Below are 22,171 nucleotides of genomic sequence, written 5' to 3'. Positions count from 1 at the left end.
ACAAGAAATAACAGTGACAAAAAAAAAACGAAATTATTTTAAATCCTTAAATCTATTATTTGAATAATTTGTAACTATTTTTACTTGTTATGGGCATGTAATTTTTCATTGCTTTTCCTATTTTATTATTTTTTTAATTGTCTGTTTATTATTATACTTATTATATTAATTTATGTTATTGCCCTTGTATGTTCGTTGTTACAAAGATTCCAATAAAAACAAAACAAACAAAGACAGATAGATCGATCTGTTCTGTTCTGTTTTAGGTCAATGTATTCTTTTTGTCTAACAGTATATTTCTGACCAAATTTCACATTCATAAATGCAATGAAGATCAGAATACGATTCATCAATTAAGTTAAAGAAACATCAATTCAATTAGTCATAAAAGCAAAACGCCCTAATTTGGAGAAAATGTGATTTTCAGAAATTCACAGAACAAATTAGCATAACATTTTTATTATTTTTAATCATCAACTGTATACAAAAAAAAAAAACAAGTTTAAAAAAACCACATATGCCAAGGGATAATAGCCAAGTGTTCATACATTACCAAACAAAACACAGCGCCAAAATAAAATAAAAAAACAGAGATAAATAGGGGGGGGGAAAAAACACATCACTTAAAACTCAGATAACATACTGACCATATGTTTTTGTAAAAGTTTCTCTCTGGCTGTGGTCACACGGGTCCTAGCGCGCATTAGTGTGTGTGTCTGTGTGTGTTTTTTAGGTAGCCTGTTAAAATGCCCGATCTCATTATTCGTCTTTTTCCAAGATGGCGTCGATGAGGGAGAGCGACACCGGCCTGTGGCTCCACAACAAACTGGGATCGACAGACGAGCTGTGGACACCTTCGAGCATCGCTTCTCTACTCACCGTGTCGGTCATCGACAACATACGGCTGTGTTTCTCCAGTCTGTCGCCTCCGGTGAAGCTGAAACTCTTGCTGGGGATGCTGCACCTCCCGCGCAGGACCGTGGATGAGGTGCCCTTCAGCCTCTGGGCTTGAGCTAACGCGCTAGCCTCCTTTATGTAAACATGCTGTCAACTTTTGGAGTGTTATTGCTGTTTATTTCTGTGTTTGGGCGCACCCCCCCTAAGAACATGTACCATGTTAACTATAGTTTCCGCCAAAATGCCACAGTTAGTCCAGTCGTTGTTAGTACTGTAAAGCTGTGGTAACTTTGCATAAACTACTAACGTTACTGCTATTAAAAAAAATTACAGAAGTAACGTTTTTCGCGGAAACTGTTTTTGCAGTGCTTTGACTGTGCTTACAGTATTGCCAAAGAATTATAAGTAATGACAAAAAGGCCCTGTATAAAGAGTTTTTTCCCCCTAACAAAATACAAAAAGTGGGAAGTCATGTTTACAGTGTTTCTAAAGCTAAACTTGAAAATACTGTCTGATGTTATGTTTTAGTGAGTTTCATTTGCTAGCATATTTGTTGGCTTTTATGGGCAAATGCATTGAGTGATAAAGCAAGCTTCCATTTTAGTGTCGTATAACTTATGGAAAAACATTTGCAAACTTAATAAATTGTAAATATAAATAAATAAATATTGGATTTATGGTTAAACTATTTAAGGTTTCCTTAAAGTTTGTTACATTGTTGTGGTCCATTGTTTCACTAAATTAGTCTGGAATCCTGTCGTGATTCTTTCTGCGTGTTTTGCCTCAGGGCACTAAAAGGAAGGAAATATACAATAGCAATAATGTAAACAATGCTGGAAAGATATATTTACAATATGAGGCAAATTTCAGTGCAATGGTAGCAGATTAATTTACAGACTGACTAGGTTAAATTCATGTCTAATTCTCTGTCTCTATTGTTCCCTCATATTTCAGATGAAGGAGGCTCTGTCAGAGATCATTCAGCTGGCCACTGTGGACTCTGAGCCGTGGGTGTTAATGGTGGCTGACATCCTGAAATCATTTCCAGAGACTGGCTCACTAAACCTGGACCTGGAGGAGCAGAACCCTAATGTGCAGGACATACTTGGAGAGCTGCGTGAGAAAGGTTTGTCTGAAATCATTGATTGCGGTATTAGAAGAGGGTCAAAGGCTGTTGTTGTTGTGTTTTTTTTTTTGTCAGTTTAATATTTGTCTCTTCTAGGCATGGGCCGGTATGAGATTTTGACAGTATGATAACCTAAAGCAAAAATATCATGGTTTCACAGTATCACGGTATTGTCGTTACAGCTCTAAAATGTGTTATTTTTAAATGACTGGGTTATTTTTTCTTCAATTTGTTTCCTAAAAAGAAGAAAAATAAAGTCTGACATCTTTATTTAACCTAAATCTGTAATTTAATAAAGTTATTTAATTTTAGTTATACAATTCATATACATATCATTTAGTTATATAATTTCATATACATGATTTGATTTAATAATAACCCAATTTGAAGCAAAAACAGAATGTTCTGACTAGCTTTGTTAAATTATACTAAATGCCTGAACGAAGCAAACAGCAGAAGCTCTGAATGAGATGCAGATTCACTCTCTGACAGCAGGAGGCGCTTCTGGAACACCAGATACAGTGTTTCTTTGGTTACTGCCGTAAACAAAGCAGCAATGCGCTGAAACACTGCTTTAATATGAACTATACAGAGACGAGATGAAAAGGAAATACCACAAACTTTTCTGAAGACAGTCAGTTCCCCTCAGAAACACATTCATATAAACCCCCAAATCAATATTGAGGATTTTCTTCCAATAGTTCGTGCATCATGAACAGTGAGTGATCTGCCTGCTACAGTATTTTTCGTCCGTCTTCAATGTCTCTTGCCTGTTAACAGGTGTTTACAGACTTCATATTTTCACATAAATGACATTTTGGAAAATGATTGAATTGCAACGCAGTTTGTGCAAGTCCAGAACAGAGGCGAGTTGCTTGCAATAAGACAAAAAACGTCCGGTTGCCGATCGCATAAGTTCCAGGGGAAGCTCCTTAGTTCGGCCATCCTACACACATGACTGACTGCTCGCTCGCACCAACAGGAGGAGGGTCGTGTTACTCTCTACGCTGCACTCAACATGAGGGATTCCTACACTTTCAGTCTTTGAGGAGACATGAAAAACAGTGCATACTGCAGGAATGGTATAACGGAAAATATTAGCGGTTTTGAAACCGTGACATTTTCAAATCGCGGTATATCTTGAAACCGGTAATCGGCCCATGCCGAACTACACAAAAGAGTTGTTCTTGTCTAGGTCCAGATATTTCTCCAGCCTTGATTATTTTGGATACATATTAGGGAATAGGAATGCTCATTGTATGTATGTGTGTCAGCAGACAGACATCTTTGATAGGTGCACTGTGTCTCACACCATGAGTGTCATGCTTTAAAGACAGTGTGTCTTGTTAAAAATGAAGTTAACAGTGTTCTGAGCACTATATTACTGCCCTGGACTAAAAATCACCTTGTACTCTATTTATTAACTGACTGCAAAAGGCTGCCCAAAATTCCTTTGTGAAACTGCAATATTTATATCTTAAAGTCAGTGTTTTTTATGATTGATCATTGTCCATTATTATTACTCTATATTAAAGTAAGTGACCAAATCAAAAATCGATTCTAAAGTTATTGTGGTTGTCTGGGATTGTTTGTTTGGATTCTTGTTGGCTTTTGAGAGCTAACTTAGCTTTTGCTGACTATTCTCACTAAACAGTCATTTGCAAGTGCATATGCACTTTTGTAAGAAAGGATCTGCTGAGACTTACTGTTGATGCACCCTTTTCCAGTAAATGAATGTGAAGCATCGTCTATGTTGCCTCTGGAGTGTCAGTATCTGAACAAGAGTGCTTTGACTACGCTGGTGGGTCCGCTCACTCCACCCATCAAGCACTTCCAGCTCAAGAGGAAACCCAAGAGTGCTACGCTCAGAGCTGAGCTGCTTCAGAAATGTAAGTGTGTTGATGAATTCTTTGTGCCAGAACAACTGTGTTTTTCTTTTTCAGTACGGATTCATTCAAGTCATTTAAAATGAGTTTACCATACTGTTTGTGTGATGATTGTCATGTTTATTGTCACTGTTTATTATTCATTATATTTGTTTTAAAGCCACAGAGACTGCCCAGCAGTTAAAGAAAACTGCAGGAGTGCCATTCCACTCCAAAGGAAGAGGTCTAGTGAAGAAGATTGACACCACAAGTAAGATTTATATGTATACACAGTGGCCCCAAAAAGTATTTGGATGGGAAAAATGTATGAATGTCATTGCATTAGATAGCTATCTCATCAAAATTTAGGCCATAGGTTTGATATCTTTTTCCATTAGTGGACGATGTCCATAGTTAAAATTATGATTGAGGACTTCATGACTTAATGCATCCACTAAAATAGCTTGGAACTAGTTGGTTAAAAGTTTTATTTTTTCCAATTTGGGGTAACGTTGTATTTCTTTTTAAATGTTGTTTTTACATTAATGTTCAAAAATTTTGTGTCAAAGAAACTAAAACTTTTATTCCGCAGAAACACCTTAAATTAATCAAAAGTAACCGTAAAGACATTTCTAATGTAAACAAATAAATAAATTCTGCTGTACCGAACTTTCTATTCATCAAAGAATCCTGGGGGGAAAAAAATAGTAAGCAGCACAACTGTTTTTAACATTGATGATAATACAAAATATTACTTTAGCACTAAATCAGCATATTAGAACGATTTCTGGATCACGTGACTCTGGAGACTGGAGTAATGTCTGCTAAATATTCAGTTTTGCCATTACAGAGTCAACTTATTTTAAAATATATTAAAATAAAACATTTTAACAACTGTTTTAAATTATGAAAATATTTTACAATAATACTGTGGGTTTTTTTTATCAAATAAATGCAGCCATAAGAAACTTAGCGACCCCAAACCTTTGAACAGTAGTGTACATATGTTCTCTTAACAACACACAAGATTTCTAATAATGATTGTCTCTCTACTTTCAGCGCCTCTGAAGGGCATTCCCAAAGCACCATTCCGCAGCCCTACCACCCCAAGCATGTTCAGCCCTCCCAGTAACAGAACCCCTATCGCCCCTGCCCGCACACCCCTGCGCAAGGAACGGGGAGTCAAGGTAACTGTCCGTCAATGACCAGTTATAAAATCAGTGAACAACATGGTATATATAATAGGTTTAACCCTTTACTAAATGGTTAAGAGCAAAACGCTGTCACAGGTAACACCTGGATTTATGAATCGTGAATGGATTTTTACCTTCTTAGTATGGATGTCAATCATATGCTTTATATTGTCAGGTTATGTGATTGTGTGTTTTTTTTTGCAGTTGTTGGATATATCTGAATTGGATATGGTAGGAGCTGGGAGAGAAGCTAAGAGGAGAAGAAAGACTTTAGGTAAGTTTAAGAAGATTATTCAGTTACATAGACCCTGCACCTCTGAACTGATTGACTTAAAGACCAGCCCACACTCCTCTGTGCTGTACATTTGAGTTATAATATTTTTTTTGGTCTTGTTCAGACACAGAAGCTGGAGAAAAGGCGGCCAAAGAAGAGGCGGTGGTGGAGAACGCAACGCCAGACTACGCAGCAGGCCTGGTGTCCACACAGGTAGTTTTGGAAATCTTTTTAGCCATTTGATGAATGCTTTAAATGTAAGTCCGAACAAAACTCAAATGGGTTTCTCTGCTCCTTTTGACAGAAACTTGGGGCACTAAACAACGAGAGTGCCCTGCCATCAACCAGTTACCTTCCCGCCACCCCCAGCATGGTTCCTTCCTCGTCTTATATTCCCAGCTCAGAGACACAGCCAGGTGAGCCATCGACAGATGCAGGATGGGATGAATGCAAAGAAATTATCTAAAGTAGAAAATGTATTAATAAGACACAAGATAATCAGATATTAACAGGAAGCCAAGCTAAATGTGCCGCTAAATTTTTTTGCCTTCATACTTAGCAAATGCAGGTGGTTCAGGGCGTGAAACTACAAACCGGCAGTCAGAGGAGTCGACCGCCCCAAGTGCCACTTCTGCTTCATTACCCGGCCAGTTTAAACAGCGGCCGCCCATGTACAATGCCAGCACTGCCATTCCCACGGCCCCCACCTCACCCACCACACCAACCAGCACGCCCAGCAACAATGCCCCACCCCCCGCCGCCACAGCAGCACAGCCAGACATGCCCACGCAGCCGCCCACCACTGCATCCCAGCCTGCACCCACGCCAGCACCCCCACAAACCCAACCGAAAAAGAACCTGTCGCTCACGGTAAAAACCTCTCTGATTCATGGATGTGATAATGTTATTTTACTGGACTGTTCTGCTTTCTTTAAAGGAGACATATTATGCCCCTTTTTACAATATGTAATATAAATCTCTGGTGTCCCCAGAATGTGTATGTGACATTTCAACTCAAAATACTCCACAGATCATCTATTATATCATTTTGAAAATGCCTAGTTTGAGTGAAAGCAGAAACATGCTGTCTTTCGGGCCTGTCTCTTTAAATGCAAATGAGCTGCTGCTCCCTGCCCCATTTTCCTGAATAGAGCTGCGTCATTACAGCTAGTACCTGCTAAAAACATCAGTTTTGGTTCTGATTATCATGTTTATCGTGCTGAAATCATGCTTTTTAAACCACATTAGTTTAAACTTCTGATACGGTTTTCTGAGAGCACACAACCGAAGCACACAGACAGAAAGAGGCTGTCACAGCATGTGAGTACTAAACTAAGTTCTCATTCACACACAAGTTTACGTTAAAAACACACATGAGTTACAAATAACAGTCGGTTATGTCTGTGAAGGTAAACAGCTGGGAAATAAATCGCATGTTTATTTTAGATCTGTGTGGCAGCAGCATTATACAGTAAATAAATCAATAAATCCACTGCTTGTCTCCTCTGAGGCTGGGACTCTAAATAGTGTTCTGTGCTCATCTGTGCAGCCAAAGACAGAACAGTTAGCATGTTTTGCTCAAACTTTCGCCATGGCATTAGAACTAGTACACCGTTGTCGCTTGCGAAAACACAATAACGGCGACGTGGGTGTAAATTTACAGATTAAGGGGCGGTAATATTATAATGAGATACCTTTATCACGACACCAAGGAAACAAAATCAGATGTGCTCATTTTCTCAGACGCTTGCAGAAAAAGGCTTCCCAAAACAAAGTTACTGGGTTAATCTTTTTCACATTTCCTTGGTTGGTAGGGGACCTGATAATAGCACTTAAAACCTGGAAAAGTCAGATTTTCATGATATGTCACCTTTAAATGTTACTAGACAACACTTTTATTCAGAAATTTCATTAATAGGTGTTTTGAGAAAATTGTAGTTCAAAAAATTGTAGTATTTCAGAAGTTAAATTGTAATTTTGTGCCCTTATTATAGCCGTTGACACTGAGAATGACAATGAATCTGACATTCAAAAGTTTGGGTTTATGCAAAAAAAAAAAAAAGAGGAAGGAAGTCTCTCGTGCTAATCAAGAGCATCCAAGCTTTTAATTGGGTAATACTACAGTAAAAACAGTAATATTGTGAAATATTATTTGAATTTAAAATTACTGTTTTCAATTAAAAAGTATTTTTAAAAGATTTTTTGATGAATAGAAAGTAAAAAAACAGCATTTATTTGAAATAGAATTATTTTGTTATGAATGTCTTTACTGTCACTTGTGATCAATTTAATGCATCCTTGCTGAATAGAAGTATTAATTTTAGTCATACTAACCTCAAACTTTGGAATCATAGTTTACAGTCTGGGAAGTTACATTTTTATCTTGCATGTTTGGTTCCCCACAGAGAGAACAGATGTATGCTGCGCAGGAAATGTTCAAGACTGCAAACAAAGTTACACGGCCAGAAAAAGCCCTCATCCTGGGCTTCATGGCAGGATCTCGAGGTATTATGGGTTTGATTTTATCAGATTTTTTTTACTGTTACTTACTGTTCCTCTATTTTCTTAATGACCCTTCTAATGTTTGTCTGTCCCTTCCTCCCAACAGAAAACCCCTGTCCAGAGCAGGGTGACATCATTCAGATCAAACTGAGCGAGCATACAGAAGTACTGCCTAAAGCGGACGGAACCGGCAGCACCACCATGCTGGTGGACACAGTGTTTGAGATGAACTACTCTACTGGGCAATGGACCCGCCTCAAGAAATACAAACCCATAACCAATGTCTCCTGAGGAGGACCGGGTTAACAAACACACACTCATTTGCTCAACATGTATACATTCACACACCCCTCTTCAACGCCACCTGAGGAGTGCTTTAAAATACAAATTTCATGTACATGCGCTGTACATATTTACGGGCCAAATTCTGAGGTGTATTGGGAATATGCGCTAGTGAATTTCTGGATATTGGTTTCAGACAGTTGAAAAGGAGTTCCTGTTTGGTTGACCTCATGTCCTATCTCTTTTCCTGCGTTGCCAAAGACAGGGACCTCTTATAAGACAGCTGTTTTCTTTATCTTTTTGTTAATGATTGTATCGTCTCTCATTTTTAGGCCCATTTCAGATTTCTTAGTGTCTGGGAAATGAGGCGAAATTGAGGCGGGGCTTGTTAGTTTGTGTCTTAACCTACTTTTGATTGACATGTTATTAAGAGATCTTAAAAGGGTACAAACATACTATTACAGTGTGTCCTATGAACGAAACAAAAAAATCTGTCCGTGTTTTCACACTGAGAATGTTTAAAACGTTTTCACGTTCCTCCTTGAACAGACAAAAAAAAGAAAACAATAAACAAAGTGTAAAACAGGTTCTTTTTTGTTTAGTACTCTTCAAGAACATTCTTTTTTTTAAAAAGGAGGAAATAAATTAAAACGGGTCCAGATTTGAATGAGTCGTTTGCTGAAGCTTTAGTGTAAATAATATTGTATTTATGTTGCACTGTACAATCACAGTCACAACCCGAATCACTGCCTTTCTAACAACCTTCTAGTTGTTGCTAGTTATTTTTACATTTTATTTGTGTGCAAAATCTAAGACACATGTTGAACAGATTTTAATGACATAGGTGGCGAATTCTGTATGAAGTAATCGTTGGTACAATACATTTTTTAAGTGGAAAAGCGATTCCAGCTGAATGTTTAGACAGTAAGGTTTAATTTAAGACTTATTCTACAAATGGTTTAAAATTAAGTCAATATACGCCTTAACTCAAAGCTATTTGGATGGTTTTGTTACATTCAGTATGCAGTAGCAATAACAATAATTTTTTTAATTGAGTGAAAATGTGTTCTGCCCATCTCACATTGACTACACTTAATGACAGGGTCTTTTTCAATACAAGAATACCTTAAAGACAACATTCACAATACCTGTTACACAGTGTCCTTTTGTTTGACTGAAATCAGGTAGGATGCAAATAACTAGTTAGAAAAGCCCAGAATGCATTTTCCTCTTGTTCATATTTATTAATAAATCTGCTTGTATAGATCTGCTAAAATGATTACAATATTTTGCAAGTCATGTCTAAATATTAACTAAAAAAGGCCATAGCTTTTTAACCACTTATTTGTTTTAAAGGGATAGTTCACCCAAAAACAATTTCTGCCGTCATTTACACACCCTCATGTCGATCCAAATCTCTGTGACTTACTTTCTTCTGTGAAACAAAAGATATTTTGAGAAATGTTTCAATGGGCACCAAAACTGTTTGGTTACCAGCATTCTACAAAATATCTTTGTTATTTCATAGAAAAAAAGTCTTAAAGGTCTGAAACGATACGAGACATGAGTACATGATTTTTTTTGGGTGCCTGTCCCTTTAAATGAACTGGATGAAGCAGTGTTGGTTGAGATTGTCTTTTTACATGCTATGCCATGCCTATAGTTCCAGCATTTTCTCCAGTGTCTTCAGTGCTTAAGCCATTCCAGGATCGACCCAGCCTCCAAAAGCCTTCTCTAGGTAGAGCGCCACAGCCAAAGGCAGATGGTCTTGAAGCTTCCCAGCCACCACCTGAACGCCCAAAGGCAATCGCTCCTTACTCATACCCAGTGGACACTGGGTCACCGGCAGGCCTAAGATGTTCAGGATCCCTATAGAAATGGGTAAAATGGTTTTCAAATATATTGTTGTTTTCTTTGCTCCATCTACTACTGTTACACACATTTGTTATTGATTAGCCTTGCTGCAACTATACTGATTTTAAACTTAAACATCTATTAAAAGTCCATTCCTGTTTGACCACTCTTATAATGGCTCCTGATATATTTAGTAACTTCTCTTTGCAAATCCACTAAAATGACTGCTTAAGCAATCGTTACCTGTGTAACCGATGTTGTATGGAGTAAAAAGGGGATGGTGGTGTTTGGGTGCGAGTAGAGGATGAGAGGGGTACAGCAGCACTCCATCTGTCCCCAGCAGCTCCTCCATCTCTTTCTGCAGTTCTTCCATTTGTTTTAGGATGAACTGAGATGGCTTAGAGCTGTGCGAACTCTCCATCAGAGCCAAACCTGAAATCAGCAACAAGAGAAAAACATGTCCAGCATTAAGTCTCCTCCAGGTTGTTAGTTCGAAAGACATTTTAAGGACAAGAACAGAACAAGACCTAATTATCCCAATAACTCTGAGCAACCACAGTTAAAACGTGACTGTTTCCCTAAAAACTATACAGTATATACATCAGTTTTAGAGTCAGAATTATTAAATTAGAACTAAAACCATAAAAACATGTTAGTTATTTGAAATAAAATATTAACTGAAAAAGTATTAAAAACTTTAAATTATTTTTAGCATTTCATATTTTTATTTAGCTAAAACCTAAAATAAACTACAAAAATAAAAATGACAAAAATGCACAATAAAATGACAAACTTTAAAATTAAATTAAACACTGGAAATATACAAAAAAAAGCTAATTCAAAATACTGATAAAAACTATAGTAGTATCTCAATGAAATGCTACCAATGAGCATATGGTTTACCAATAGCAGCCACAGTGTGTTCAGATCTTCCAAAAATCCTCTTTATCAGCTCCCAAAAAGGCCACACAGAGCCTCCATCTGCCATTAGCTCAACAAAAGGCTGTGGAGGCTGGAATAAACACAAACGCACACTCAAACGTGCTCTCATTCTCTGAGTGTACTACTTTTGTTGTTATAAGCACTTGTGGTTGCTACAACCTTTTGTTACAACCTTTAATAAATTTAATGTCAAGGCAACATCAGGTAGGCCTACTACACCTTGCCATCTTTGTCAGGTAGAGCCAAGAATGTGTCCCAGATCTGAAAAGAGTATTTGAGTTGAGGAAAACTAACTTCCTTAACCGTAACTCCCAGATCTGCCTCTAAGCGTGCAGCCACCTATGATCAGAAACGATAAAAAACGAACTTTTCAAATAAAGTACTTTACATATATTCAGCAATGCAACTGATTACAGAAGCATTCTTGCTTATTTATGTTATGCATGTATTATATGTTCTTCTTACCCTTTTTTGAGCTTGAATGAGCTGGTTATCTACTGGAGATGTCAGTGGAGATCCACCATCATCTACTACAGTGAAGAAACGTAAGTTTTTCAGTTCCACCTCTTCTGAGAGGGAGAGCCTATAGAAAATATATACTTGGTGTCAAAACTGACTTGTAGAAAAATGATATTTGTGTTATCTGGTTAATATCTTTGTCAGATGTACTTGTCTGCAGTGGGTCCAGCCATAATCTTCAGAAGAGGGAGCAGGTCTTCAGCGTAGCGACACATTGGACCAGAACCGGAGTAGTCATTTTGGAGCCCCGTGCATGAAGGAAACTGACTGTCATTTGACACCACATCTAAAAGGTAATAAAACTCACTCTCTTTATGAGCTATACAGATTTTTTCCCTACTAACAGAAAGATTGTGTTTTTTGCTGATTGTTCCCACAGCAAAACACATACCTTTTGAAGGTTTATGGCCGAATATCCCATTGAAAAAACATGGCATGCGGATACTTCCTCCAATGTCAGAACCGATGCCTATCACAGATGCACCACCACCAATGATGCTTCCCTCTCCGCCTACCAGAGAAAGAATTGGTGTTTATTACAATAATATCATATATGTTTTGTCAACCTTTCAACATAAACCTGAACATGAGTGCAAAATCATTGACTAATACAGTCTAATTTTTGTACAGTCAATTTATATAAGGTTTATAAAACACTGTTTTTCTTAACCTACTAACAGAAAGATTGTGTTTTTTGCTGATTGTTCCCACAGCAAAACACATACCTTTTGAAGGTTTATGGCCGAATATCCCATTGAAAAAACATGGCATGCGGATACTTCCTCCAATGTCAGAACCGATGCCTATCACAGATGCACCACCACCAATGATGCTTCCCTCTCCGCCTACCAGAGAAAGAATTGGTGTTTATTACAATAATATCATATATGTTTTGTCAACCTTTCAACATAAACCTGAACATGAGTGCAAAATCATTGACTAATACAGTCTAATTTTTGTACAGTCAATTTATATAAGGTTTATAAAACGCTGTTTTTCTTAATTTTTTTTTTTTTAGCAAGACCTGAGCTTCCTCCACACATCCTCTCGAGGTCATAGGGGTTACTGGTGATCCCATAGAGGTGGTTGCTGGACTCCATCCACATGCAAAGCTCACTGGTGTTGGTGACTCCCAGAGGAATTGCTCCAGCTCTCTTCAACAGAGCCACAGGAGGAGCATCCACACTGGCAAGTACTTTACCGCGGGATTTCAACCCGCCAGAATTGGGCATACCTGTTGCAGCAGTCAGATAACATGAATCAATATCATTTCTATTATCCTTTTCAGTTCTATAATTATCAAGCTTGTCTCTATGAGTGAGCAGTAGAGGAGTGTGGGAAAAATGTATCCATCCTGGATCAACAAGCAGCATTTACTAATACAATTGATAGTAATATTGATAGGAAACATTATAACCATTCAAATAAATGTTTTATGTCCATGTGTTATATTTTTAGTGAACAGTCATTTGATAAGCAGGAATGAATCTCAAAATAAACCTCTTTAGGGTGATACTGATACATGCAAGGCAGAGAACATTATGGGAAATGTACCCTGTAGAGCGAATGACTCTTTAACAGACAGAGGAACTCCCAGCAGAGGAAATCGGTTCCTCAGACCTTCCTCTCCTCCATTCTCCTCCTCTATTAGTTTATCTGCACGAGCAGCCTCCTGAATGGCGAATGAGAACCTGAAAGAGAGGACAGTGTACACTTATAGTGAAATGTCCTGTACAGTCATGTATTAACATTGTTATGCCTCACTAAAGCAAGTGCTCACCTGTCTTTGACCAAAGCATTGAGCAGTGGGTTCACCTCCTGTATCCTATCAATGTAGGCCTGCACAACCTCTACACTAGTAACCTAAACTTACAAATTAAATAGATTAATATTCAATATTACAAAAGACCATGGCAAAACACAGAATTTCTGATTCTTTTAGTCTAGTTCAGTCTGCAGTGGTGAATCTGTAAGTGTAGTGATGTTGTTTGAGGACTTATAAGCACTTACATTATCAGAGGCCCGTTAAACATTGGGTTTAATATATTTTGCCCCGCCTGTAGGCTAAAGTGTTATTACTGGCTTTGGATACTAATCATTTTTAGTAAGTTTACTAAATATGTCTCATATCTCATTTGAAAATTGTTCCTTGTTGGCATCTTTGGTTCCATGAAAAACCTTTAACATCCATAGAACATTTCCATTCCACAAAAGGTTCTTTAATTATATTTAGATTAGTAAATATAATTATTTTAAGAACTGTTTTCTGAAGTTCAAAATAGTTTTTCTATGGCATCACTGAAAAAAAGGAACCTTTTTGAACCTTTTGAGTGTATATCACGTTGCTGATATATGTGACATATGTGACCCTGGAGCACAAAACCAGTCTTAAGTCGCTGGGGTATATTTGTAGCAATAGCCAAAAATTCATTGTATGGGTCAAAATTATCCATTTTTCTTTTATGCCAAAAATCATTAGGATATTAAGTAAAGATCATGTTGCATCAAGATATTTGGTAAATTGCCTACCGTAAATATATCAAAACGTAATTTTTTATTAGTAGTATGCATTGGCGAGTAAGGCGATTTTCTCAGTATTTTTATTTTTTTTGCACCCTCAGATTCCAGATTTTTAAATAGTTGTATCTCATCCAAATATTGTCCTAACAAACCACACATCAATGGAAGAAAAGCTTATTTATTCTTAGCGCTGTGTTCGACACTGTAGATCATGACATACTTATAGATCGATTACAAAACTATACAGGTATAAGACAGAGATATTACTTATTGGACCAAAAGACAGTATGCAGAATCTTTTGGATTACAATTTGCAACTAGGAAGTACTGTTACTTCCTCTACAGTCAAAAATCTGGGTATTATATTAGATAGCAACAAATCCAAGTTAATACTTTGATCTAAGGAGGATCTCTTTCTAGTCAGATCTACAACACAGTGATGTATCTGGTGTCTGTAAAATATTTAAGGCCTTTTGTCTATGCACATCTTAATATAAATGATTTTATCATCATCCAAAATGAATAGTCCTTTTTACTGTCCCATTGTGCAATACTTCTGTTAGCAGAATTGTTCTATAAACTGACATTTAAACAAAAATGTTTCCTTCCTAATCCTTGTAATATTTGTGATGGTTTGTTAGTTAAAAAGGGATAAAACAGCATAGCACTAATTGTATATTAATTGGGCAACACTTTACAATAAAGTCCCATTATAGTCAGTTAATGCATTAACTTACAGTGAGCATACATTTGTTACATTCATATTTGTTAACTTTAGTTAATAAAAATACAACTGTTTGTTGTTATTTAATGTTAGCGCAAGTACATTTGAATAATATACTATATATTGAAATTAACACGAAGCAAGATTAATAAATGCTTTAGAATTATTTTTCATTGTTATTTCATGTTAACTAATGCAGTTAACTTAAGTTAACAAATGGAACTTTTTTTGTAAAGTGTTATCTGATATTTATAGTGTTATTTATTATATTTTTCCATAGTAAATTAGGTTTTTTGTTTATAAAAATGATATATAATATCATTTTTTTTAAAAAGACAAAAATGTTTTTATTCACATGGGGGAAAATCATACTTTAAATATGTATTCTTCAAGTCGTATTGTTGTTAAAATCATGACTGATTTCATTCTAGTTTTCCCCTCTCGTATGCAAATAATATCTAAGAAACAAGTGCAATGAAACTGATATTGTTTCAGTCATGCTTCCCCCAGCAGATCTAGAGTATTATTTGTTCCAGAGTATTATTTGTTTGAAGAAGTACTCTTTCTTCTGGTATGTCCAGCCACCTAATAAACAAACATTTCTTCCAGCTGATTAGATATTCTTCACAAATGGTCCCAACAACAAATGTTGTGTTAACCTTCTTCATGGCCTAATATAAAACAGATATGTATCAAACACATCCATAGAAGAGGAATACTTAATCTGTTCCATATAATGAAAATATGGGAGGAGCTATGAGACTGATGTAGCTGGGTGGAAACTTTCAGTGAAATGAAACCAACCATCTGCAAACTGAAAACCAACAATCTAGAAACCTTTTTTACCTTTAAACAACAAAATGTTTAGCTATCCATTTGCACGCAAGATGTATGCGAGGACAGCTGATACTCAAAGGTATGTGATAGAAATATAGGATAGAAAAAAATGTTAGTGGTTCTTATTCAGTGTATGGTATAAAACAGAGCAATCCAGGAATCATGAGTCAAATGCTCAGCTAGTTGTCTTTTGTTACAGCACTAAAATAATATCAGAATTGTATTAAATGTATGTAATTTTGCTTGCTTCTAAAAAGACGAAAAGTATGTTGTCATTTTCTCTCACATTTTAAAGACTTGAGAAGCAGGAAGTATATGAGCAGACTGACTAAATACAGACCAGTGAAAGTGTCATCATGTTTACAGCCATTTATTTATATAATTTAAATCGTTTGAATTCCTGTCAAAGTCTGTCCAAGGATATTTCAGCCTTCAAAATAACAAGTTTTCCCCCATGATTATTGCTAACATGAGATGAAAACATTTAATATGAATTTTAATTATATGAACATATTTATTTATTTTAATTATTTTGAAAATAAACATGCATACAACATATTTGGATATCTTTAAGTTTTAAGAAGTATGTGTGTTTTACTCTTATGAATGGTGATGATTTTTGCTGTAAATAAGACCTGATGTGTGTTTTTTATTATTTATTTAAATATTCAAAAGGGCGAAAGCAATGGCAGAATCTCTAAATCCACAAGAGAAAAGGAGGAATTTATCTTGTAAGTCAGTAACCTTCATAAAATAATGGATTATTGATCTGAAGGTTTTTTTTTTATTTAATGTGAGAAATGTACTTTTTATATCTCACTTATATCTCGTTTTTCAGCCCTGGCGTCCTCCACTGGTTCTCTGACTGAGGAGCTCCAGTGTTACATCTGTCTGGATGTGTTCACTGATCCAGTCTCCACTCCATGTGGACACAACTTCTGCAAGATGTGTCTGAAAAAATGCTGGGACAACAGTCACGACTACAGCTGCCCAATTTGTAAAGAATCATTCAAACAAAAACCTAAGCTCAAGGTCAATACAACAATCAGAGAGGTTGTAGATCACTACAAAAAGAAAAATCATCTGGAAATGCCTGCGGTGTTGTGTGATATCTGTACAGAGACAAAACAGAAAGCCCTGAAGTCGTGCCCTACATGTCAGAGCTCTTTCTGTGAGGCTCACCTGGAGCGTCATTTGAGGGTTCCAGGTTTAAAACAACACAGACTGATAGATCCTGTAAAAAGTCTCCAGGATCATTTGTGTCAGAAACACGACAGACCTCTGGAGCTGTTCTGTAGAGATGATCAGACATGTGTGTGTGTGATCTGCACTGTGACCAAACACAAGACTCACAACAATGTTCCTGTAGAGCAGGAGAGTGAAGTGAAAAGGGTAGGAAATACCAACATGAAAACATTTAAAAATGTTACTCAGTTACTCAAAATAAGATGTGCAGTCCCTTAGTTTTTATGTATACATATATGAGTACATATGTATATGTAATCCTCGTTTTTTTTCCAGGATAGCTTTTAATTTATTTTACTTTATTATTTTGTATTTATGTATGTTTACACTTTTTTAGAAATATGTTTTATTACACCTGATAACTCTTGTTTACTTTAAATGCCTTGTGAAGCTTGCTTTTAATTATTATTCTCTGGCCGTAGAGTCAGCTGATAAAGACTCAGACAGATGTGCAGCAAATGATCCAGGACCGAATGAAGAAGATTGAACAAATCCAACACTCAGTAAAGCTCAGAAAAGTAAGTTTATATATTCAAGTTTATTAAAATCATCATGTGTCAGATTCATGAAAAAAACATTACTTTTTTGAAATGCACATATCTGACAAATCAAGAATGAAGAAGATTGAACAAATCCAACACTCAGTAAAGCTCAGAAAAGTAAGTTTATATATTCAAGTTTATTAAAATCATCATGTGTCAGATTCATGAAAAAACCATTACTTTTTTGAAATGCACATATCTGACAAATCAAATATATATATATATATATATATATGTATGTTTTTAATTTGATTTGTCAGATGTTTGCATTTCAAAAAAGTAAAGTTATTTTCATAAATCTGACTAATCAGAAAAACACTGAAAAAGAGAAAGCAGACAGCGTTGAGCTGTTCACTAGTCTGATCTGCTCCATTGAGAGATGTCAGTCTGAGCTGCTGGAGGTGATGGAGAAGAAGCAGAAAGCAGCAGAGAATCAGGCTGGAGAGCTGATTAAAGAGCTGGAGCAGGAAATCACTGAACTAGAGAGGAGAAACACTGAGCTGGAGCAGCTCTCACACACTGAAGATCACCTGCACCTCCTACAGGTCAGTGTCTCTCTCTGCTCACATCACAGGACAACACTTAAAGGAACACTCCACTATTTTTGAAAATAGGCTCATTTTCCAGCTCCCCTAGAGTTAAACAGTTGAGTTTTACCATTTTCTAATCCATTCAGCCGATCTCCGGGTCTGGCGGTAGCACTTTTAGCTGTAGCTTAGCATAGATCATTGAATCTGATTAGACCGTTAGCGTCTCGCTCAAAAATGACCAAAGAGTTTCTATATTTTTCCAATTTAAACTTGATTCTTCTGTAGTTACATCTTGTACTAAGACCGACGAAAAATTAAAAGTTGCGATATTTTCTAGGCCGATATGGCTAGGAACTATACTCTCATTCCGGCGTAATAATCAAGGAACTTTGCTGCCGTACCATGGGTGCAGCAGGCGCAATGATATTACACAGAGCCTGAAAATAGTCCGCAGCACGCTCCCTGTGCAAGCAGGTGGTCACGTTGGTTATGTTGACGGAAGTTAGCCTATTTTCAGGCGCTGCATAATATCATTGCGCCTGCTGCACCCATGGTACGGCAGCAAAGTTCCTTGATTATTACGCCGGAATGAGAGTATAGTTCCTAGCCTTATCGGCCTAGAAAATATCGCAACTTTTCATTTTCCGTCGGTCTTAGTACACGATGTAACTACAGAAGAGTCAAGTTTTAAATAGGAAAAATATAGAAACTCTTTTGTCATTTTTGAGTGAGATGCTAACGGTCTAATCAGATTCAATGATCTATGCTAAGCTACAGCTAAAAGTGCTACCGCCAGACCCGGAGATCGGCTGAATAGATTCGAAAACGGTAAAACTCAACTGTTTAACTCTAGGGGAGTTGGAAAATGAGCCTATTTTCAAAAATAGTGGAGTGTTCCTTTAATATGCTAAGGGATTTCTCTCTCTCTCCTCCTTTAGATTTATCCATCCCTGTGCAGCCCTTTAGACACCAAAATCTGGGCTGGGATCTGTATTAATACTTGTGTGAGTGTGGAGACTCTGAGAAGAGCTCTGACTCAGCTGCAGAAGACTCTAGATGAGAAACTCAGTCAAACAGGTAGTTTTACATATTCTTATTTCACAATTAATGGCTTAGTTAATCAGCAGTTACAGAATGATCAAACTTCATAGCACATATAAAGCATCCACTTTAGGAAATCAGTTTTCATAAAGGCAGTTTTTGTTGCAATTGTAAGGTTGTTGCATTCATTTATTATTAAATGAGCACATACACTCATCTAATCACATGCATCAAGCTTCAGAGTATTAGTTCTTCTTTCTGTCAGGCTGCTCAATCCCAAATGCAAGCTAAACATTTTTAAAAGCAAATTCAATTCATAAATGTGTCTGAATGTAAATAAAGTTCTCATTATCTTTTGTTATCATGTATGTCACAGTGTTGAAGAGACTACAGCAGTATGCAGGTACAGTGTTTGATCCTATTCACTCACATTCGCTTACAGTACCTTAAAGGAATAGTTCATCCAAAAATGAAAATGTACACACCCACAGGCCATCTAAGATGTAGACGAGTTTGTTTTTTCATTGGAACAGATTTGGAGAAATTTAGTAATCACTTGCTCACCAATGGATCCTCTGCAGTGAATGGGTGCCGTCAGAATAAGAGTTCATACAGATGATACAAAACATCACAATAATCAACAAGTAATCCATGTGACTCCAGTCCATCCATTTGTTTCAAAAATTGTGATGTTTTTATCAGCTGTTTGGAACCTCATTTTGACGGCACCCATTCACAAGTGATAAAGTTCTCCAAAACTGTACATTTACATTTGAAAGTTATTTACATCTTAATAATAAACAGAGTAGCGGTTATGTGTATTTGGCGTGCTGTCCAAGGGGAGGGCTTCGAGCTCGGAATTTAGAGTAACACCCCCCCCCCGCACCTCTCCTGTTAATTAGGTTAATTATCTGAACATGCTCCTCCCGAACTTTGTTAATAAAACATAATTTAGTAACACATTTTCATTTTGGGTGAACTAACCCTTTAAATGATCTGATAAGGGCAGCATTCCAATTTTCCATTATTAGCACTCAGTTATTCAAAATTAAACGTAAAAATATTTCTGCTCTGATGCAGTGATTTAAATTCTCTCTCTCAGTGGATGTGACTCTGGATCCTGACACAGCTCACCCTGAACTGATCCTGTCTGAAGATGGAAAAAAAGTGCGACATGGAAACATAAAACAATACTGCCCAGACAGTCACAAGAGGTTTGATAAATATATGATTGTCCTGGGAAACGAGGGCTTTTCATCTGGGAGGTTTTATTTTGAGGTGCAGGTTAAGGGAAAGACTCAGTGGAATTTAGGTGTGGCAAGAGAATCCATTAACAGGAAGGGGACGCTCAACCTGTGTCCTGAAAGTGGTAATTGGACTTTGTGGCAAAGTAACGCAAAAGAGTATAAAGCTTGTGAATCTTCCCCTGTCTCTCTCTCCCTGAATGTGAAGCTTCAGAAGGTGGGTGTGTTTGTGGATTATGAGGAAGGCTTGGTCTCCTTTTATGATGTGGAGTCCAGGTCTCATATCTACTCTTTCACTGGTCAGTCTTTCACTGACAAACTCTATCCATATTTCAGCCCTTGGACTAATGGTGCAGGTAAAAATTCAGCCCCACTGATCATCTCACCTGTTAATTACAATGAATGACATATGACTAAATATGAAGTACCAGATGAAAATGATTTTTATAATCATGAATCTGAAATGTATATGTACTTTTTTTCAAATAATGAAAGTGTGTACATTCTTAATAACTGACTATACAGATCTACCATAATACAGTAAATGTAAATGTTCAGAATTTTTGTAATTATTTTATGCATGTTTCATTAAATATTTGCTCAAGCATTTTCTTTCTGTCTGTCAAAGTGAAATGATGTGATACTGACCTGTAAACAGTTATTCCTGTAATGCACAATTCTTCTCTTATCACATGGGACAATAATAAAAAAAAAACAAATTGGTACTTTATCCATGAAATACCTTTTATTTATTTAAACAAGTTTGCATTCAAAATCTGTAACACATATGACTGTAAAACGTATTTACCTAGATAATATTCACAATGAAGTGTGTGGACAAGGCTCAAGCACCGTCTTGTATGAGACAGAGGGCAGCAATATCTCTATGAGCTCAATCACTCTTTATTCCGGCGATGATAGCCTAATAATTTTCATAATTATTTGAACATAATTTTCAGCTGCTTTTCACATATGTACAGCATCACATATAACACATGCTTTCATATTTTAGCCACAAATGCAAGTTTAAGAATGTGTGGATCCCTAGTATATCAGGCTCACATTTTAATTTGAGGTAATTTTGCGCTCTAGTCTTGTGCCACTAGATGGCAGCATAGAGTAATATGAGCGGCTTCTTCATGGCATACAACATACACACACGATACACACTCTTTCATGTTCTGCTGCATCCAACTCTACACCCATTAACGGCAACAGGAGCAATTTAATGAGCTGTGTGCGCTCAAGCATTGACTCATTTATTCAATAGGCCAGATGCGTGCTTTATTTACTGTGAGAGATTATATTCTTGCACCATCAAATTCAGCTCACAACTTTGAGTCAAAAAGTCATGACATAGCTGAAGGGTGACTGAAAACTTCATGTTCTTAAATGAAAGATTTTAATATATAGTTCATAAATTATATTAGACTATTATTTATCCACAAATGGGCGTCACACATTTGACAAACTTAAAAAATGTAAGGGTGTCCAATACTATCAAAACAAAAGCACTTTTAAAGCTCATAAATAACTTAACAGTGACGGTCTTGCTCAATAATTCATACATCATAGATTTGATAGGTGTTGTCTTCGTATAAAGTTTCTCACAGCACCGTAGGCCAGTTTGTCTTGGATTAACAAAAAAGCCTAAAAATAATAAACATTACTGAAATGGATACAGAATTATGCTGTTTAGTGTTGCACTCCAACGTTATAATCTCCGGTGTGTGGGTTCTATCAAATGTTGAGAAAAAAAGTTATCACACTTTTAGTGACAATGACATAAATTATAAACCAAGTATGAAAAATGTGCAGTGTTTTCACGTTATTATTTTATTTGTACCACAGGTGGGGTAAAATGCCCCCCACTATAAAGCAAGTTGCTTTACACATTCACAGAAAAATCAAAGTACAGGCAGTTTTAGCTTAAAATTAAAAATACTATAATCAACTATTTGCCCACTGGGGCGTTTTACCCCACAGACTATGATTGAGAAAAAAATTATGTCATTCTGAAAATATAATTATATT

At 36.6% G+C, this 22,171-nt stretch overlaps 3 protein-coding genes across 3 annotated transcripts; 2 read left to right on the top strand and 1 right to left on the bottom strand.

The window, feature by feature from the left end:
• Window positions 1–737: 737 nt before the first annotated feature.
• LOC107562310 (negative elongation factor A-like) lies at window positions 738–8,918 on the top strand. Its single transcript, XM_016246944.1, has 11 exons — window positions 738–988; window positions 1,852–2,023; window positions 3,751–3,912; window positions 4,070–4,159; window positions 4,948–5,075; window positions 5,286–5,355; window positions 5,480–5,568; window positions 5,660–5,771; window positions 5,915–6,225; window positions 7,761–7,860; window positions 7,964–8,918. Exons 1-11 carry the CDS (start codon window positions 779–781, stop codon window positions 8,146–8,148), a joined length of 1,629 nt encoding a protein of 542 aa, XP_016102430.1. The 5' UTR covers window positions 738–778; the 3' UTR covers window positions 8,149–8,918.
• A 704-nt stretch (window positions 8,919–9,622) lies between these two features.
• faah2b (fatty acid amide hydrolase 2b) lies at window positions 9,623–15,366 on the bottom strand. Its single transcript, XM_016247938.1, has 11 exons — window positions 15,358–15,366; window positions 13,235–13,317; window positions 13,009–13,145; window positions 12,479–12,688; window positions 12,180–12,299; window positions 11,605–11,740; window positions 11,401–11,518; window positions 11,155–11,274; window positions 10,897–11,005; window positions 10,237–10,425; window positions 9,623–10,008 (listed from the first exon to the last, which is right to left on the bottom strand). Exons 1-11 carry the CDS (start codon window positions 15,364–15,366, stop codon window positions 9,833–9,835), a joined length of 1,407 nt encoding a protein of 468 aa, XP_016103424.1. The 3' UTR covers window positions 9,623–9,832.
• A 26-nt stretch (window positions 15,367–15,392) lies between these two features.
• Window positions 15,393–20,842, top strand: btr09 (bloodthirsty-related gene family, member 9). Its single transcript, XM_016248271.1, has 8 exons — window positions 15,393–15,614; window positions 16,211–16,266; window positions 16,374–16,927; window positions 17,203–17,298; window positions 17,634–17,867; window positions 18,791–18,929; window positions 19,270–19,296; window positions 19,996–20,842. The coding sequence occupies exons 1-8, from the start codon at window positions 15,559–15,561 to the stop codon at window positions 20,541–20,543; spliced, it is 1,710 nt and encodes a 569-aa protein (XP_016103757.1). The 5' UTR covers window positions 15,393–15,558; the 3' UTR covers window positions 20,544–20,842.
• The last annotated feature ends 1,329 nt before the right edge of the window (window positions 20,843–22,171 follow it).

Source organism: Sinocyclocheilus grahami, unplaced genomic scaffold (assembly GCF_001515645.1).
Source record: "Sinocyclocheilus grahami isolate Dianchi unplaced genomic scaffold, SAMN03320097.WGS_v1.1 scaffold24.1, whole genome shotgun sequence".
Classification (NCBI taxonomy): Eukaryota; Metazoa; Chordata; class Actinopteri; order Cypriniformes; family Cyprinidae; genus Sinocyclocheilus; species Sinocyclocheilus grahami.
The sequence above is the reverse complement of the archived record's forward strand: the minus strand, read 5'-3'. Positions and strand labels throughout refer to the sequence as shown.